This window comes from Coregonus lavaretus, assembly GCF_964263955.1.
Source record: "Coregonus lavaretus genome assembly, chromosome: 18".
In the NCBI taxonomy this organism is placed as follows: Eukaryota; Metazoa; Chordata; class Actinopteri; order Salmoniformes; family Salmonidae; genus Coregonus; species Coregonus lavaretus.
Genome location: NC_140005.1, coordinates 17,527,730 through 17,544,487, shown reverse-complemented (window position 1 = coordinate 17,544,487; position 16,758 = coordinate 17,527,730). Strand labels below are relative to the sequence as shown.

The following is a 16,758-nucleotide window of genomic DNA, read 5'->3' as shown; positions in this document are numbered from 1 at the left end:
GTTATATTATATTATTATATTGGTTGGGCCTGGCTCCCAAGTGTGAAATCCATAGATTATGGCCTAATTAATTAATTTTAATTGACTGATTTCCTTCTATGAACTGTAACTGAATAAAATCTTTGAAATTGTTGCATGTTGCGTTTTATATTTATTTTCAGTATAGACAGCAGGCTGATGTCATAATGCCAAACTCTCTCATTCCTTTACTTTCTATCTCTCATATCCTCCTTCCTCTTTTTCTCTTACCCTGGCTCTCTTTCTCTCTTACCCTGGCTCTCTCCCTCCAGCTCTCTTTCTCTCTTACCCTGGCTCTCTCCCTCCAGCTCTCTTTCTCTCTTACCCTGGCTCTCTCCCTCCAGCTCTCTTTCTCTCTTACACTGGCTCTCTCCCTCCAGATCTCTTTCTCTCTTACCCTGGCTCTCTCCCTCCAGCTGTCTTTCTCTCTTACCCTGGCTCTCTCCCTCCAGCTCTCTTTCTCTACTTCTATAAACATTATCCACCGGCTCCCCTCCCACGACATCCCACAGTCCTCTTATTGAGTCATCTCTGTTGACTAAGCCCAAATCCTATTTGCCCTGCTTAGTGATTCCAAAATCAAAAGAGCTGTAGCATTACCCTAGGAGCTGCCTGGCCAGGGTTCAGTGGCTGCAGCAGGCCGGAGGGCCCAGGCATTTGTGGGAGAAGTTTAAGAGTTCTAAAATTAGTGGGCTTTACGGCAGTCAGACAGCGGTGTTTACAGCTACTATAACAGGACCTGCTCTGTGCTGCATACAGCATGTATAACCTCCATAGACGGCGGTCAATGGAGCTCTGTATATCACTACTACTGGCATCTGTCTGGAGAGGCCATGTTCATTTCTCCTCCGAGTCTCATCTGAAGCGAAGCAGAGTGTTTGGTTTAGCTGTGTTGAAGTACAGTAGAGCAGTGGCGTCATCAGTTATCCCTCTGAACCTGCTGAGTCACCCTTCCTAGAGGGCTTAGGGACTCATCACATGCCTACCTGCGTGCCTGCCACAACATGCCTTACATCAGTCGGGAGGGAGGGAGAGGAGGAGGAGGGAGGCAGGGAGGAAGGGAGGGAGGTAAGGGATCAAGAAGAGAGAGATTAAGAGGTAGAGTTAGCGAGAGGGGATCTGAAGAGGGAGAGGAGGAGTCCCCCGCCCTTCTCTCTACCCTGGCAGGCTGTCTGTCCTCTCATCTCTTCTCTCTCTCTCTCTCTCCTGCCACACAGGAGTCCTGTTTCTGGATGTCTACACTACTTATTACTGCCTCCCTCTGGAGCCTCACAGGCTGCCTCTGCCCCAGCCCTAGTCCCAGTCCCAGCCTATTCCCAGTCCCAGCCTAGTCCCAGCCCTAGTCCCAGCCTAGTCCCAGTCCCAGCCTAGTCCCAGTCCCAGCCTATTCCCAGTCCCAGCCTAGTACCAGACCTAGTCCCAGTCCCAGGCCTAGTCCCAGCCTAGTCCTAGTCCCAGCTCTAGTCCCAGCCCCAGCCCTAGTCCCAGCCCCAGCCCTAGTCCCAGGCCTAGTTCCAGTCCCAACTCTAGTCCCAGTCCCAGGCCTAGTCCCAGTCCCAGCCTAGTCCCAGCCCTAGACCCAGTCCTAGGCCTAGTCCCAGCCTGGTCCCAGGCCTAGTCCCAGCCCCAGCTCTAGTCCCAGTCCCAGCCCTAGTCCCAGCCCCAGCGCTAGTCCCAGCCCTAGTCCCAGTCCCAGGCCTAGTCCCAGCCCCAGTCCCAGGCCTAGTCCCAGCCTAGTCCCAGCCTAGTCCCAGCCCTAGTCCCAGTCCCAGGCCTAGTCCCAGCCCTAGTCCCAGCCCTAGTCCCAGCCCCAGCCCTAGTCCCAGTCCCAGCCCTAGTCCCAGCCCTAGTCCCAGCCGCAGTCCCAGCCTAGTCACAGTCCCAGCCTGCATGGAAATAGTATCAAAGCACCAGGCCCTCACTGCACACTTTTTAATTAGCTACATAATAACAATGTTTGTGTAATAAGTCTGCTGCTATGGGTTACCGCTGTTTAATAGATGACTACAGGGATTTTAGTCAAGGAAACATGTGTTTCTCTCTGTTGCAGATCTTTGAAAGTGATGGAGGACAACCCTACTGTCTCCCGCCCACTAGTTCTGAGGTGAGTCCATGTTACACTTTCATATGACTGTTTAATCTCATTCTATTACCTTTTAGGAGTTACAGATATCAAAATGTAAAATACCATATATATTTTGTTTTGATGTCTGCTTCATATTAGATATCAAACAAGTGTAAAATAATCATACAATTCATTGACTGAGAGTCTACAGGCTAGATTTTATAAGTGAGTGCATATGGCCGAGACATAGATCAACAGTATCTTGTGTCTCAGCAAGCCTCATGGTTACGCATTACGATGACAAGCCGTGGGATGACATCTCCCAGGTACAGGGGTCAGGGGTTAGGGGTCATGCCTGCAGCTCGTGTCTGATTCTGCAGACTTTGGGCTGGGGTCTGTACTGTACGTAGGACCAGAGCAGGATCAAAGTTAAGATGCCTAACATGCCAATCTGCAGGTGTCTGTCTATCTGTACTGACATATCTGTATATCATAAAGAGAGAAACCTGCACCCCATTGTGTCTAAAGGGCAATAGAACCCACAATAAGAAATACTGTACAAAGCCAAGATCATAGAGAAATTCTAAATTTGTATTTATAAGTGCTCAAAAGTGGGTGCACAGTGCAAAAGTGAGTTATTTAACCTACCGGAACCAATTGGTTACCCACTAGTAACGGTTAGACACCGTGTCCAATAGAGCCCCTGATGTTCTGTATTCCACCCTCATCTGAGCAGCAGGGGTAAAATACAAGACAGGTTCTGGTGATGTAGTGAGTGGCTCTGCTTCACAACGGGAAGGTCATAATGGAAAGTGCTGAGAGACAGTGTTGAGAAGCTCGGTCTTGCTCAATTTCCACCTGTCGCCAGTGTTTATGTTAATGTAAGCTCTAGTGTTATTTTGTTTCCATCAGGAGGGTGACCGGGAGCAGGGAGGAGTAAATGATTGACACCTTGTAAAGAGCAGAATCAGCAACCTCCTCATCATCAAGACAGTTGCTTTGTGAGAAGGTGTTAACCATAGAAAGGTGTTAACCCATGTTCACAGTTAAATGGCAGCTAAAAAGTACCAGTGTCCAGGCTTTGGCCCCAAGTCAGAGCACGCCCGCCGAGGCTATGGCCCAGTGAGACATGGGTGCCGGTCTGTGGAGATGGAAACAAAATTCTGAGCCTTTTGGGTAAAATACTGAGGTAAATCTGATGGAAACTCAGCATCAGTGTGAATGTGAAAGTGTTGAGTGAAGAGTGAATACTAGAAACACTCACCATCTGAGCAGTAACATACTGTAACTGTAAATCCCTTTGGATCACACATTGGAACTATTAGGTGGTTACAAACATGTTGTCATGCAGCTCCAAATAGACTGTCTAGTATTTTCTCACACAGATAGCATTGTTCCTCTGGTATCTGTGGCTCTTCTGCTCTCCTCTTCATCCATACGGAAGAACTTGTCCTGAATGTGTTGGGATCTATGGGGCAGATAAAGATTGACATGAGGGGTGAGGGGTCACAATGAGCAGACTGAGAGAGGGCAGGATATCCGTCCGGCAGGCTCGCGTCACTATTCCCCTGGACACAAAGCTCTGTATTGAGACTGAGTCAGAGATTAGGGGACCAGGGTGAATGTGGCCAATGTTAGAGCCATAGAGCCAGATGTGGCTGATGTGGCTAAAGAAGGGACAACAACATCCTTTCTTTAGGACAAGCTTTAATGTTGTTGTGAAAGTATCATGATGTATTTCTCATTCCTCTCTCTGTCCTGGAGTTGGATGAAGTATTTCCTGGAATCCATTTAAATTTAGAATTGGGCTCCTTTAGATGAGCTGTATTGGGGGGGGGGGGGTCGGGGGGGGGGGGGTCTCTGTTTTAAAATGGGCAGGAATGCTGCATTTCAGGGGTCAGGGAGTTTCAGTTTGTTGATGGGGGATATAGCGGGCTCTGACAATGGCTGCCAGCGAACCCTCACCTGTATCCCTTAGGAATGTCATCATGGCGCTCCTGTACAAATCTTTGGCTCTCCAGAGACCGTGACAGGCCATGTCACACCCGTGAGATCCCGCTCACATCCCATCCCCCCATCACTGCCCCCATCCCACCTCTGTCACCCCCTATGTTCAACCAGAGGCCCTCTCAGACCTGTTGTACTTCAGTCCACACCTCTCCCCCTCTTCCTGCCCGTACCCTTGTGCTGTGCGCTCCCCCTGTCACCACCTCTGTTCCCCTGCCACACGCGTGAAACTAAAGAAAGTGGCCACATCTCTCACAAAAACGGATCAAAAATGAAATCACATATCATTATGAAGGGAGCAGGAGAACTTATAAATTGGCTTCAATAATTACAATAACTTTTCAAGCACAAAGTAAGGAAATGTCTGATTTTCAAGGAAGGCCTATTCCAGTACTTGAATTTCTGAGCTCCAAATTCATGTTCAATAGGCTAATTCAAGCCCCTTGTATTGTTTAAAATTGCAGGTCTAACATGAAAAACGAAATGTATTTGTCATGTTATTTCATTACCAGATCATATTCTGAATAAGCCCACTAGACTATGTAATTTGTTGTCATTATATCCCGAATAATTAATAGGAATAGTGTTGGATGTTGCCCAATAGTATATCCTACACAATTGTGCACGGTAGACTTGGTTTCCAATCCGAGGCACAAAAACATATGAAAACATGAACTCATTACCTTGATGCTTTCTCTGTTAAATCTAACGAGACCCTGCTGTAAATCAAGCAGACAACAACAGATGATCAACATCAATTCGCTAGGGATATTAGATCCAATGTGGATCCAGACATAACTGTCTTCAGAATGAGACGCGAAAATATTTGGGACTTTTTTTTCCAGCACTTGGGCTGTTGTTGCATCTTGTGAAAATATTACGGCATAACTATTCAGCTGGACACCAAATGTGCATCCAACAAGTATTATGCATTATTATTGAAGTACCACTTTAATGACAGTATCGATTTAGGTTTTAAGTATCTAGATAAGGTGACTATTTCGGTTAGAAGCATTCCATTTTGCAATGCATACACTGGGATTTGTGTGCCCATGAAAACTGTTTTCACCCAATAACATAAGGAGACATGAAACGTTAGCTATGTAGTTACACTGAATTTCTGAGATCTCTATACAGCAAACTGTCCAACAGCTAGATCCATAATTCTTACAGGGTTCAAGTTCGATGTCTAATTTAACTGATTAATGCTTAATATATGATATAACGACAACATAAATGCAAGGACAGAAAAGTAATGTTTTATGTCACACGATTATGGACAAATCCTTCAAGACACCAACCACGATAAAGGGTTAAATATAGGTTTTAAATCAACTCGTGAATTTTATTGAATATAGCTATGATCCCCATTATATCTTAATGTAATGACATGAAAAGATGTTGGCAGATTATTTTCAATGACTTATCAACAGCTGTAACAAGTTGTCCAGTGTAGAAAGACCCAAATACAAAAAAGAGTAGTATATGTCAGGCTGTAGTGTATGTTAGGATGTTGCTAGGAGGCACTGTACAGAGTTGAAAGTGTTTTTGTGTGATGGTTAGCTCTGACATGAAGTGTCCGTTACTCTTGATTCCGTCTTTACAAAGGTTCATGGTGGTGGTTCGCTGCTAGAAAATATTTTCTCTCTTATGAGAGGAAAGTCTGAAGTATAGGTTTGGGTTTTGACACACACACACACACAGACAAACACACAAACGATCACACACACTCACACATACACACTCACACGTAAGTTAAGGGCCGGTGCGTGCTGAGGCTTGGCAGTGCCTGTGGAAAGATGACCGTTACAACCCTGCCTGGGTCCATGAATGACTGCACAGTGACTGTGTCCCGTGTGGCTCAGTTGGTATAGCATGGTGATTCTCACGGGGGACCAGTACGAAAAAGTGTATGCACTCACTACTGGATAGATAAGCGTCTGCTAAATTATTAAAATGTAAAAATGTACTTGGCTTGAGGTGAAGAGGCAGACTGGTCACCAACTGCCAACAGAACAGTTATTTTCCAGTCACACCATGTTGGATGGACAGACAGGCAGGCAGGGTGGTTGTTATGCAATCTTTCCCAAGACAACCATTTTTCTCTCCCTCTGAAAGTATAAACATGACCTCATTAACCCACAGGACTAGACAGAAAGTTGTGAAAGAACCAGCTCTCTGTTGCTTGTCTCCACAAAGGTTAGAGCAACACATTGGCCAGAACATTGGTAGGCTTTATGTTGGCAGCGTTCTGTCAGGTTTCTCTTCCCAAATGGACATGTTGCTGGAAAATGAAATGACTGTTTTCTTGTTTTCTTGTACAACCGTGTTTTTCCAGCAACCTAGGTCAGAAAGCCACTTTGTTATCCTCGCCAGACTCTCTCTGTGCATGTGCGTGTGACCATATGTTTATGCCCAACAAACATCATAGGCCCAGTCAAAGAGACCTTAGTCCCATAGTCTGACTGGTCTCTGAGGGAGGATGTCTCCCAAGGTTTTCCTCTGTGACACACCGACAGACAGACAGACAGACAGTGTCCAGGAGACACACACCACTCTCTGTAGGCTCCCAATGTGCTAGAACGCCACTATTCTACTTCAGTCCCCACAGCAACTGTACATTTTTAATGTCTATCTCTCTCTAATGAGAAGTGTTATCATTGAAGCGCTACTGAATCATTGGTTGGTTCTGCTGGTTGTGACTTTTGAAACATGTTTGAGTGTTTACTCGCTATGTGGAGCCTGTATAGCAGCTGTGGTCTGTGTAGTTACTGTGGCATCGCCCACAACCCCCTAATGCAGCAGTGGCTGTTTTCCCTTCAGAGACATGGAGTCGCAACCAAAAACCCAAATACTGCTGCTTCTGAGGCCCCGTGGCAGGACAACCCAGCATTAATGCTAACCCCAACCTCATTGTTAATGTGGATAGGGAATAATTGGCCTGATGGACTCAGATGGCCTCCAGGAAGGAGTCTGTCAAGGCAGCCATTAATCCATCACTAAACATGAAATCATCTGGATGGCACTCAGAACTAATTGAGCCTATTATTATCATGATGATGATGCAAAGTCTTTTTGTAGATCTGTGCAGATGTCGCCCAGTCTAGACGTGCTCTGCCAATAACCCCCTGTAATCAATCCTCTTGTGTACACCATCATTATGATGGCTATTATATGAAACGACTGCGTCCTGTGATGGCTAATTGCATGACATCTTTGCACTGCACTTTGATCCACTGACAGTTTCTGCATCTGTTTAATGGAAACCTATTGATTAATCTGCTTCTCTCTCTCTCTCTCTCTCTCTCTCTCTCTCTCTCTCTCTCTCTCTCTCTCTCTCTCTCTCACTCTCACTCTCACTCTCACTCTCACTCTCGCTCTGTCTCTCTCGCTCTCTCAATTCAATTTCAATTTCAATTTAAGGGCTTTATTGGCATGGGAAACGTATGTTAACATTGCCAAAGCATGTGAAGTAGATAGTAAACTCTCTCTCTCTCCTTTTAGAGACTGGACAGCCTGGCCAACCACTACTCTCTGGCTCCCCCTGAGGGCGGTCAATGGGAGAGCAGTGGTGAAACACTGAGCTGTGTTTACATGCCTGACAGCCACGCCGTCCAAGTGCCTATGAGACGGGACCATACAGTGGCTGATGTCGTCTCCCTAGCCTGCAAGGTGAGTGTTAATATTAGGGTTCTGAGAGCTCTGAACAGTTATTTTTTTGTTATGAAACGGTACTTAATGAGAAAAGCTTTTACTTGAGGTTATGCCTTGATCTTATTAAGCCTGCATTTATTAAAAACAATTTAGTCATGTTAAAAGCTCCAATCTGTGACTAATTTGACCAACCCACACTCTAGTGCCTTTTGTGAACCACTCATTTCTTATTTAGTGTTATGTCCATTGTTAGAGCTCTTGTGTCATTTTTTAAATGGCTTGTACAGTAGACAGTTCCAGACAGTTTCTGTGCTGTCTCATTGTCTGTATCCTACTCCCTGCCCTTAGGGTCTGGTATATACACACACACACACACTGCCATGCACTCTCTGACCTACGTGTCGGGTGTGACAGCTGTGGGATGGCTGGCTAGCTCATTCTCACACCCACACAGCACAGGCACATGTACACACGCACTTTATGAAATTTTACAGGTCAAACTTGACGCCACTTCATCTTAATCAGCTTTGAGCTGTAGTGAACACATCCCATGTCATATGCCTTTTTGTGTAGACCAGGTGCCTTGTATTTGCTGTGTATTGCTGCATTCAGGGTGTTGACAGACAATGTTTCCCTATCACAGTTGAAGCAGCTGGACCGTAAACTGCACTGTCTCAGACTGCACAGATGTGTGGCCCAGAACGTAGAGGTCCGCACCCCAGCACCCAGCGAACTCCTACATGACCTGGTGAGCCAACACATTATTCAGCATAATACTTTACTGTAAATGCACAGAACGTTAGCAGGATTTGAGTTGTGTTTAACATCACTGACTGATGTGTGAAGGTGTTATCTGACTGAGTTGTTCCTCTTTTGTGCAGTTGTATGACGAGCTAGAGGTGTTCCCAATGAATGTATTCACCCTGCACATGACGAGACCTGCCTGCACTGGGGACTTTGGTGGGTGTTCTGTACTGTAGCAGACAGGAACAGTATGTGTGTATCATTGCCACATATATCCTATAAATCATTAGTTCAGTTCTATTTGTAATTATATGGTCATTGCACTCTACTAACCATCATTGACGCTGTCTCTCATCTCTGTTGTCAGGCTTTGCAGTCACAGGGCACATAGACGGACAGAGGAACAGCCGCATCTTTGTCAGTGAGGTTCTGCCTGATGGACTGGCCTTCAGTGAAGGTATGTTCACTTAACTTAACTTTGACTAATATTTACACTACATACATATCTCTGTGTTACTGTATGTAGTGTGACCTTAATTCTTACTGTGTGTTTGGTGTGTGTTCCTCACCCAGGCCTGAAACCAGGTGATGAGATTGTGATTCTGAACGGTCGAGGCATGTCCACTCTGGACCTGGGTCTGATCCAGAAGCTGTTCGCTGAGCAGACCCTCCAACTGACCCTCAGACGGGACGCCCCACCCACCTCACCCCTGACCTCTGACTCCTCGACCCCGACCCCACTGTCCAACCAATCACAGCTGCTGCAGGACTTCCTGGACACACACCACCACGCCAAGTCCACTACAGGTGAGATTGTACACATGTACACACACTAACACACATACTAACACACACGCACACACAATACTGTGTCTTTGCCAAAAGGCTGGTAGGCATCACTTCACAGGTCTAACACAATTACTGTAACTATACAGTTGGGAAAATCCTCTGTGCTTCAGGTCACTGGCTCAAAGAACTGGTATCAATTGTATGATAGAGCGCAGAGCATCAGCTGGTTTACTATGAAGCTGACTCAATCACCAACAATTACATTACACAGCCAGATTGATAACTTATTGATGTCGGCCTTGGATTAGTATTGTATACCAGGGGCCTTCAACCTTTTCTTGCCCAGGGGCCTCCACCGAGGCAACCCAGGGACCCCCATCATATGTTAAGAATCTTTTTTTTTTTTTACATCTTGTCTTATCAGGTGAATGATAATGTCAAGGAGAAGTAATCATATGTAATTATTTTGACCTCCCCACATAATTGGAAGAGGAAGTATAAACTTTAATATAGCCTATTAGCTAGAAAAAGGTAACTCCAAAAACATTTTAGCTAAGAGCAGCTGTTTAGCTGGTTAAACAAGGTTAGCTATGTGTTGGCAAAAATGTACAGTACCAGTCAAAAGTTTGGACACATTCAAGGTTTTTTCTTTATTTTTAACAATTTTCAACATTGTAGAATAATAGTGAAGACATCAAAACTATGAATTAACACATATGGAATCATGTAGGAACCCCAAAAAAATTAAACAAATCAAAATATATTTTATATTTGAGATTCTTCAAATAGCTACCCTTTGCCTTGATGACAGCTTTGCACACTCTTGGCATTCTCTCAACCAGCTTCACCTGGAATGCTTTTCCAACAGTCTTGAAGGAGTTCCCACATATGCTGAGCACTTGTTGGCTGCTGTCCTTCACTCTGCAGTCCGACTCACCCCAAACCATCTCAATTGGGTTGAGGTCGGGTGATTGTGGAGGCCAGGTCATCTCATGCAGCACTCCATCACTCTCCTTCTTGGTAAAGTAGCACTTACACAGCCTGGAGGTGTGTTGGGTCATTGTCCTGTTGAAAAACAAATGATAGTCCCACTAAGCCCAAACCAGATGGGATGGCGTATCGCTGCAGAATGCTGTGGTAGCCATGCTGGTTAAGTGTGCCTTGAATTCTAAATAAATCACAGACAGTGTCACCAGCAAAGCACCATAACACCTCCTCCATGCTTTACGGTGGGAAATACACATGCAGAGATCATCCGTTCACCCACACGCGTCTCACAAAGACAAGGCCGCTTGAACCAAAAATCTCCAATTTGGACTCCAGACCAAAGGACAAATTTCCACCGGTCTAATGTCCATTGTTCGTGTTTCTTGGCTCAAGCAGGTCTCTTCTTCTTATTGGTGTCCTTTAGTAGTTGTTTATTTGCAGCAATTCGACCATGAAGGCCTGATTCACACAGTCCCCTCTGAACAGTTGATGTTGAGATGTGTCTGTTACTTGAACTCTGTGAAGCATTTATTTGGGCTGCAATTTCTGAGGTGCAGTTAACTCTAATGAACTTATCCTCTGCAGCAGAGGTAACTCTGGGTCTTCCTTTCCTGTGGCGGTTATCATGAGAGCCAGTTTCATCATAGCACTTGATGGTTTTTGCGATTGCACTTGAAGAAACTTTCAAAGTTCTTGAAATCTTCCGTATTGACTGACCTTCATGTCTTAAAGTAATGATGGACTGTCATTTCTCTTTGCTTATTTGAGCTGTTATTGCCATAATATGGACTTTTACCAAATAGGGCTATCTTCTGTATACCACCCCTACCTTGTCACAACACAACTGATTGGCTCAAACGCATTAAGAAGGAAAGAAATTCCACAAATTAACTTTTAAGAAGGCACACCTGTTAATTGAAATGCTTTCCAGGTGACTACCTCATGAAGCTGGTTGAGAGAATGTCAAGAGTGTGCAAATAAAAACCCTTGAATGAGTAGGTGTGTCCAAACCTTTGACTGGTAGTGTATTTACCAGCAGCCAACGGCATTTGCCGTGACCCGTACCCGCGGGTGCTTTTTCAAAGCCTATGTCAGAGACTCCAGTGTGTATAATGAGCTCCAATGAGTGAAATTTGCTCATTAGAAAGAATATACTTATTAGAAAGAAGATTTTCTCCTATTTTCTTTCAAAATGTGTTAATTTATTTATGAAAGAAAATCCACTTTTTCTATACACTACCGTTCAAAAGTTTGGGGACACTTAGAAATGTCCTTGTTTTCGACATCAAATTGATCAGAAAGACAGTGTAGACATTGTTAATGTTGTAAATGGCTATTGTAGCTGGAAACGACTGATTTTTTAATGGAATATCTACGTAGGCGTACAGAGGCCCATTATCAGCAACCATCAGTCCTGTGTTCCAATGGCACGTCAGGATCAAAATGGCCAGAAACAAAGAACTTTCTTCTGAAACTCATCAGTCTATTCTTGTTCTGAGAAATGAAGGCTATTCCAATGCGAGAAATTGCCAAGAAACTGAAGATCTCGAACAACGCTGTGTACTACTCCCTTCACAGAACAGCCCAAACTGTCTCTAACCAGAATAGAAAGAATAGTGGGAGGCCCCGGTGCACAACTGAGCAAGAGGACAAATCCTGGAGTCGCCTCTTCACTGTTGCCGTTGAGACTGGTGTTTTGCGGGTACTATTTAATGAGGCTGCCAGATGAGGACCTGTGAGGCGTCTGTTTCTCAAACTAGACACTCTAATGTATTTTTCCTCTTGCTCAGTTGTGCACCAGGGCCTCCCACTCATCTTTCTATTCTGGTTAGAGCCAGTTTGCTGTCTCCTGAAGTCCACGATCAGCTCCTTCGTTTTGTTGACGTTGAGGGAGAGGTTTTTTTCTTGGCACCAACTCCACCAGGGTTCTCACCTCCTCCCTGTAGGCTGTCTCGTCATTGTTGGTAATCAGGCCTACTGTTGTGTCATCTGCAAACTTAATGATTGAGTTGGAGGCTTGCGTGGCCACCCAGTCATGGGTGAACAGGGAGTACAGCAGAGGGCTGAGCACCCACCCTTGTGGTGCCCCTGTGTTGAGGATCAGTGTAGTGGAGGTGTTGTTGCCTACCTTCCCCACCTGGGGGCGGCCCGTCAGGAAGATCAGTTGTTGAATACCTCTGTTGTAAACTATATCTACTGTGCACTGAGACCAGTAAACATACAGCATGTCCCTCTACTCAACCATGACAACAAGTGTTCCTGGCCGTGGCAGATGGCTGGTTATGTGTTCGTAGACTTGTCAAGGTAATTCGAGTAAATATAGTATGGCATGCATTTAAGGTTATACTAATTCTAAATGGAATAGCAGTGTTATTAATTATGATGTCTTTACTTTAGTCAACACTTTCTATGGAAACGGTCTATCGGCAAGCTGTTGCCATGCCTTGCTTTTCTCCACCAATGTGATCTCATTATTGAAATGATGCCAGAATATCAGACAAATGCTGTAGGGTTCTGTGGAAAGTACCAACAATTGGTTTTCTGTATGAAATAACCATACTATTATAAATATTATATAAACAAAATACTAATCATCACTCATCTAACAAAGGATTTGGCAGGCAATTCTCCAGCTCTCGCTCTCTTTTACAGACTTCCCTTCCATCCCTACGTCTGCTTATCTCTCTGTCTTTAGAGAAGATAATTTAGATTATCTGTTTATCACTTACACCCTATGAAGGCACCACAGACTTTCTTTCTATGAGTCAAATACTTACTCAAAACCCATCAGCCCCAATACGTTATACTTCCTCTAACCTAACGTAGCAGGCGTAAAAGAAACGCCTGAAACTAGATCCCCTATATACTTGTCTTAACGAGAAGAATAAAAAACTGTTGGGGGAGATTCTCGACGATCTCTTCTATACTGTTCAACCAATCAAGTAAATGTGACGGATGAGTTGAGACGGAGTGTCGCCTTGGTTAACATCCAAAAGCGGAAGTCACGTCACGGTCTCTTTCCATTTTCCCTGAAAACTGGAGCATCCAGAGCAGTGGAAATGTCTAGAAAGGTCTTAAGCACAGGAACATGTATGTTCAGGGGAGAGAGGAAGTGTTTTAATAAGAAGGCGTTTTACTGAAGGTCTCTTAGTTTCCGGTGATGACTGACACAGTGAGCCAGGGTTCTGGACTAAAGCCTCGTATGCAGCCAGCTGAAACAGTCACAGTTCGATGAGCAAGCTTTAGTCTTTTTAAAAGTATTATTCTTCCCTGACTGGCATTCATTTCTAAGGTAAGGGTATCAAAATATATGTTTTCCTCTACTGTATATTTATATGTATCATGTCTTTGAAGAAGTGTCTTTTACACAGTGGAAATTATGTTTGTGTAATTGCTTTTGCTGATGATGCTTCAGTCTATGTCTTTATAGTTTTGCTCGTTAGTGAAATTATGAGGAATTTTCATGCAGCAATTTGAATCTCTGAGGGATTATCTCACCACGCTATTTATAAAGATAGGGTTTTCATGTAATTATGCTTTAGGTCATTTATTCTGCGTATGAGAACTGAGAAAGTTTCTCTTTCAAGTAGTTAGGGTGTTGAGTTCTCACAGTTGTACAAGAGAGTGAATGACGGTAATTTGTCACGACAACATCCTGAACCAACACCCCAGGCAACAGTTCACACTACAGGACTGATGATGACATTCAGTACAATTTACCGCAAACTGTGTAGCCACTGGCTTGTCACTTAGATGTAGATAAAAACATCTTACTGTACGTAAGATATGAGAAGGCCTGACTGCAGTTTCGTCCTCTGCCTCTAGAGGGGGTGTGATCCCAGTCAGGCTGACGAGGGTGATGAGAGGTCAACTCTGAATCATACCGGAGTGTGACAACAAGGCAGGACCCCTGGTGTGTGTTGGAAATGTTTTGTGACATGTTATATTGCTTTGAGATATGCTTAGTAGGGAAAGTGTTAGTCCAGCTACATCTCTCTGATAAGTGCTTCTGAAAGCCTCAAAGATCATTCTCCAGGTGTTTACCTGCTGCAAATCTTTAACTCCCAGAATACAATCAAAAGGTCAAGTCAATTGATTGTGCTCATGTGCTGAGTTGATTTCCCACAAGCCTGTGAGTTTGTTAGAAGCAGGAAGGGAGGAATCCAGGGAGGGCCAGGAAGGGTAGATGTCCCCACCAGACCCAGTTAGTGTAATCACATCTGGCCTCAGTTAATCCAGTCAGGTGCATTTAACCAGAGGCACCGTGTGACTGAGTGCTTTCCCAAAATTCAAAAGGCACTCACACATCTGAGCTATGTTTTTTGCAGGTACATGGTAACTGTTGAATAAAGATGAGGAAAAAAAGAAGAAACCCGCACACTGCTCTTGATAGTATCACTGCTCTTTATAGTATCACTGCTCTTGATAGTATCACTGCTCTTGATAGTATCACTGCTCTTTATAGTATCACTGCTCTTGATAGTATCACTGCTCTTGATAGTATCACTGCTCTTGATAGTATCACTGCTCTGTATAGTATCATTGCTCTTTATAGTATCACTGCTCTTTATAGTATCACTGCTCTTGATAGTATCACTGCTCTTGATAGTATCACTGCTCTTTATAGTATCACTGCTCTTGATAGTATCACTGCTCTTGATAGTATCACTGCTCTTGATTGTATCACTGCTCTTTATAGTATCACTGCTCTTGATAGTATCACTGCTCTTGATTGTATCACTGCTCTTTAATAAGCTTTACGTATCGGCCTCAAGGCCAACTGCTACAGGAGTTAATTATTAACAGCTCTCTGCTGAGACCATGTCCAACATATGGAGGGAACTGTAGGATTTGTTCCCTTGACTGACAAATGGAAGAGCCACTTTACCGTGATGATGTTTTAGAATGCTGCCCTGTGGACACCTATGACGGCATGGTACACTGGTACTACAGAACTGTGTGTATGCTATGTGGTCAGTAGATTGATTCTGAACTGTAATCATCACCCCCTCTCAGAGGAAATGGTATGTGACAGGACTAGCCTCAAGGACAACAGCACTTCCTTCAAATATACCACTATTCCAATTGGCTGTGCTTGTATTAATTGGCCAAGCCAGTTAACTATAAAACACTGAACATCATCCAGTAAATGTGATTCTAATGTTAATTGCTGTGTCCCTAGATGTGTCCTTGGTGCCAGAGGTCCCTGGTGAGTCCCTAGGCTCTGGGCTGGAGAATGGTCTACAGCACACCCACCACAGCCACAGGGCCATACAACACAGCAAGGTAAGACTGAATCTACGCTGCCGCTGGCACTGCCCACACTGGGCTGGATGAGGCAGCATAAACATACAGAGAGGAAGACTGAATGAGAGAGAGATATAGGGATAGATAGGGGGAGAGAGATTAATTCACACTATAGAATAATCAACAGAGCTTTGAGACCATGAACATACACACTACGGGCTTCAAGCAATCTTGAAACATGGTTGCTAATGTATATGTGTGCAAATGAGTGTGTTTGCTGTGCATATAAATGTGTGTAATGCTTGGCGCCCCTCATCAGGGACAGCTGTGTTGTGGTAGTGGTGCTGAAGACATCTTGGCACCACTCTTAGAGACATCGCTATATAATTACACCGTCCTGGGCTCAGTCTAAAGACAGCTTGTTACTGTCACACTCAGAGAGAGGCCCTGTGTCTCTGTCTAATGCCCATACTGTCACACTCAGAGAGAGGCCCTGTGTCTCTGTCTAATGCCCATACTGTCACACTCAGAGAGAGGCCCTGTGTCTCTGTCTAATGCCCATACTGTCACACTCAGAGAGAGGCCCTGTGTCTCTGTCTAATGCCCATACTGTCACACTCAGAGAGAGGCCCTGTGTCTCTGTCTAATGCCCATACTGTCACACTCAGAGAGAGGCCCTGTGTCTCTGTCTAATGCCCATACTGTCACACTCAGAGAGAGGCCCTGTGTCTCTGTCTAATGCCCATACTGTCACACTCAGAGAGAGGCCCTGTGTCTCTGTCTAATGCCCATACTGTCACACTCAGAGAGAGGCCCTGTGTCTCTGTCTAATGCCCATACTGTCACACTCAGAGAGAGGCCCTGTGTCTCTGTCTAATGCCCATACTGTCACACTCAGAGAGAGGCCCTGTGTCTCTGTCTAATGCCCATACTGTCACACTCAGAGAGAGGCCCTGTGTCTCTGTCTAATGCCCATACTGTCACACTCAGAGAGAGGCCCTGTGTCTCTGTCTAATGCCCATACTGTCACACTCAGAGAGAGGCCCTGTGTCTCTGTCTAATGCCCATACTGTCACACTCAGAGAGAGGCCCTGTGTCTCTGTCTAATGCCCATACTGTCACACTCAGAGAGAGGCCCTGTGTCTCTGTCTAATGCCCATACTGTCACACTCAGAGAGAGGCCCTGTGTCTCTGTCTAATGCCCATACTGTCACACTCAGAGAGAGGCCCTGTGTCTCTGTCTAATG

At 44.8% G+C, this 16,758-nt stretch overlaps 1 protein-coding gene across 1 annotated transcript in view; it reads left to right on the top strand.

Annotated features, from left to right (window-relative positions):
- LOC311145580 (rho guanine nucleotide exchange factor TIAM2-like) overlaps positions 1-16,758 on the top strand; it is a 100,498-nt gene that overhangs the window by 55,030 nt on the left and 28,710 nt on the right. The window contains exons 9-15 of the mRNA XM_084181854.1: positions 2,069-2,122; positions 7,595-7,762; positions 8,388-8,492; positions 8,626-8,704; positions 8,856-8,945; positions 9,062-9,295; positions 15,447-15,550. Of these exons, the coding sequence (XP_084037980.1) occupies positions 2,069-2,122; positions 7,595-7,762; positions 8,388-8,492; positions 8,626-8,704; positions 8,856-8,945; positions 9,062-9,295; positions 15,447-15,550 (834 nt within the window). The remainder of the gene's footprint in view (positions 1-2,068; positions 2,123-7,594; positions 7,763-8,387; positions 8,493-8,625; positions 8,705-8,855; positions 8,946-9,061; positions 9,296-15,446; positions 15,551-16,758) is intronic.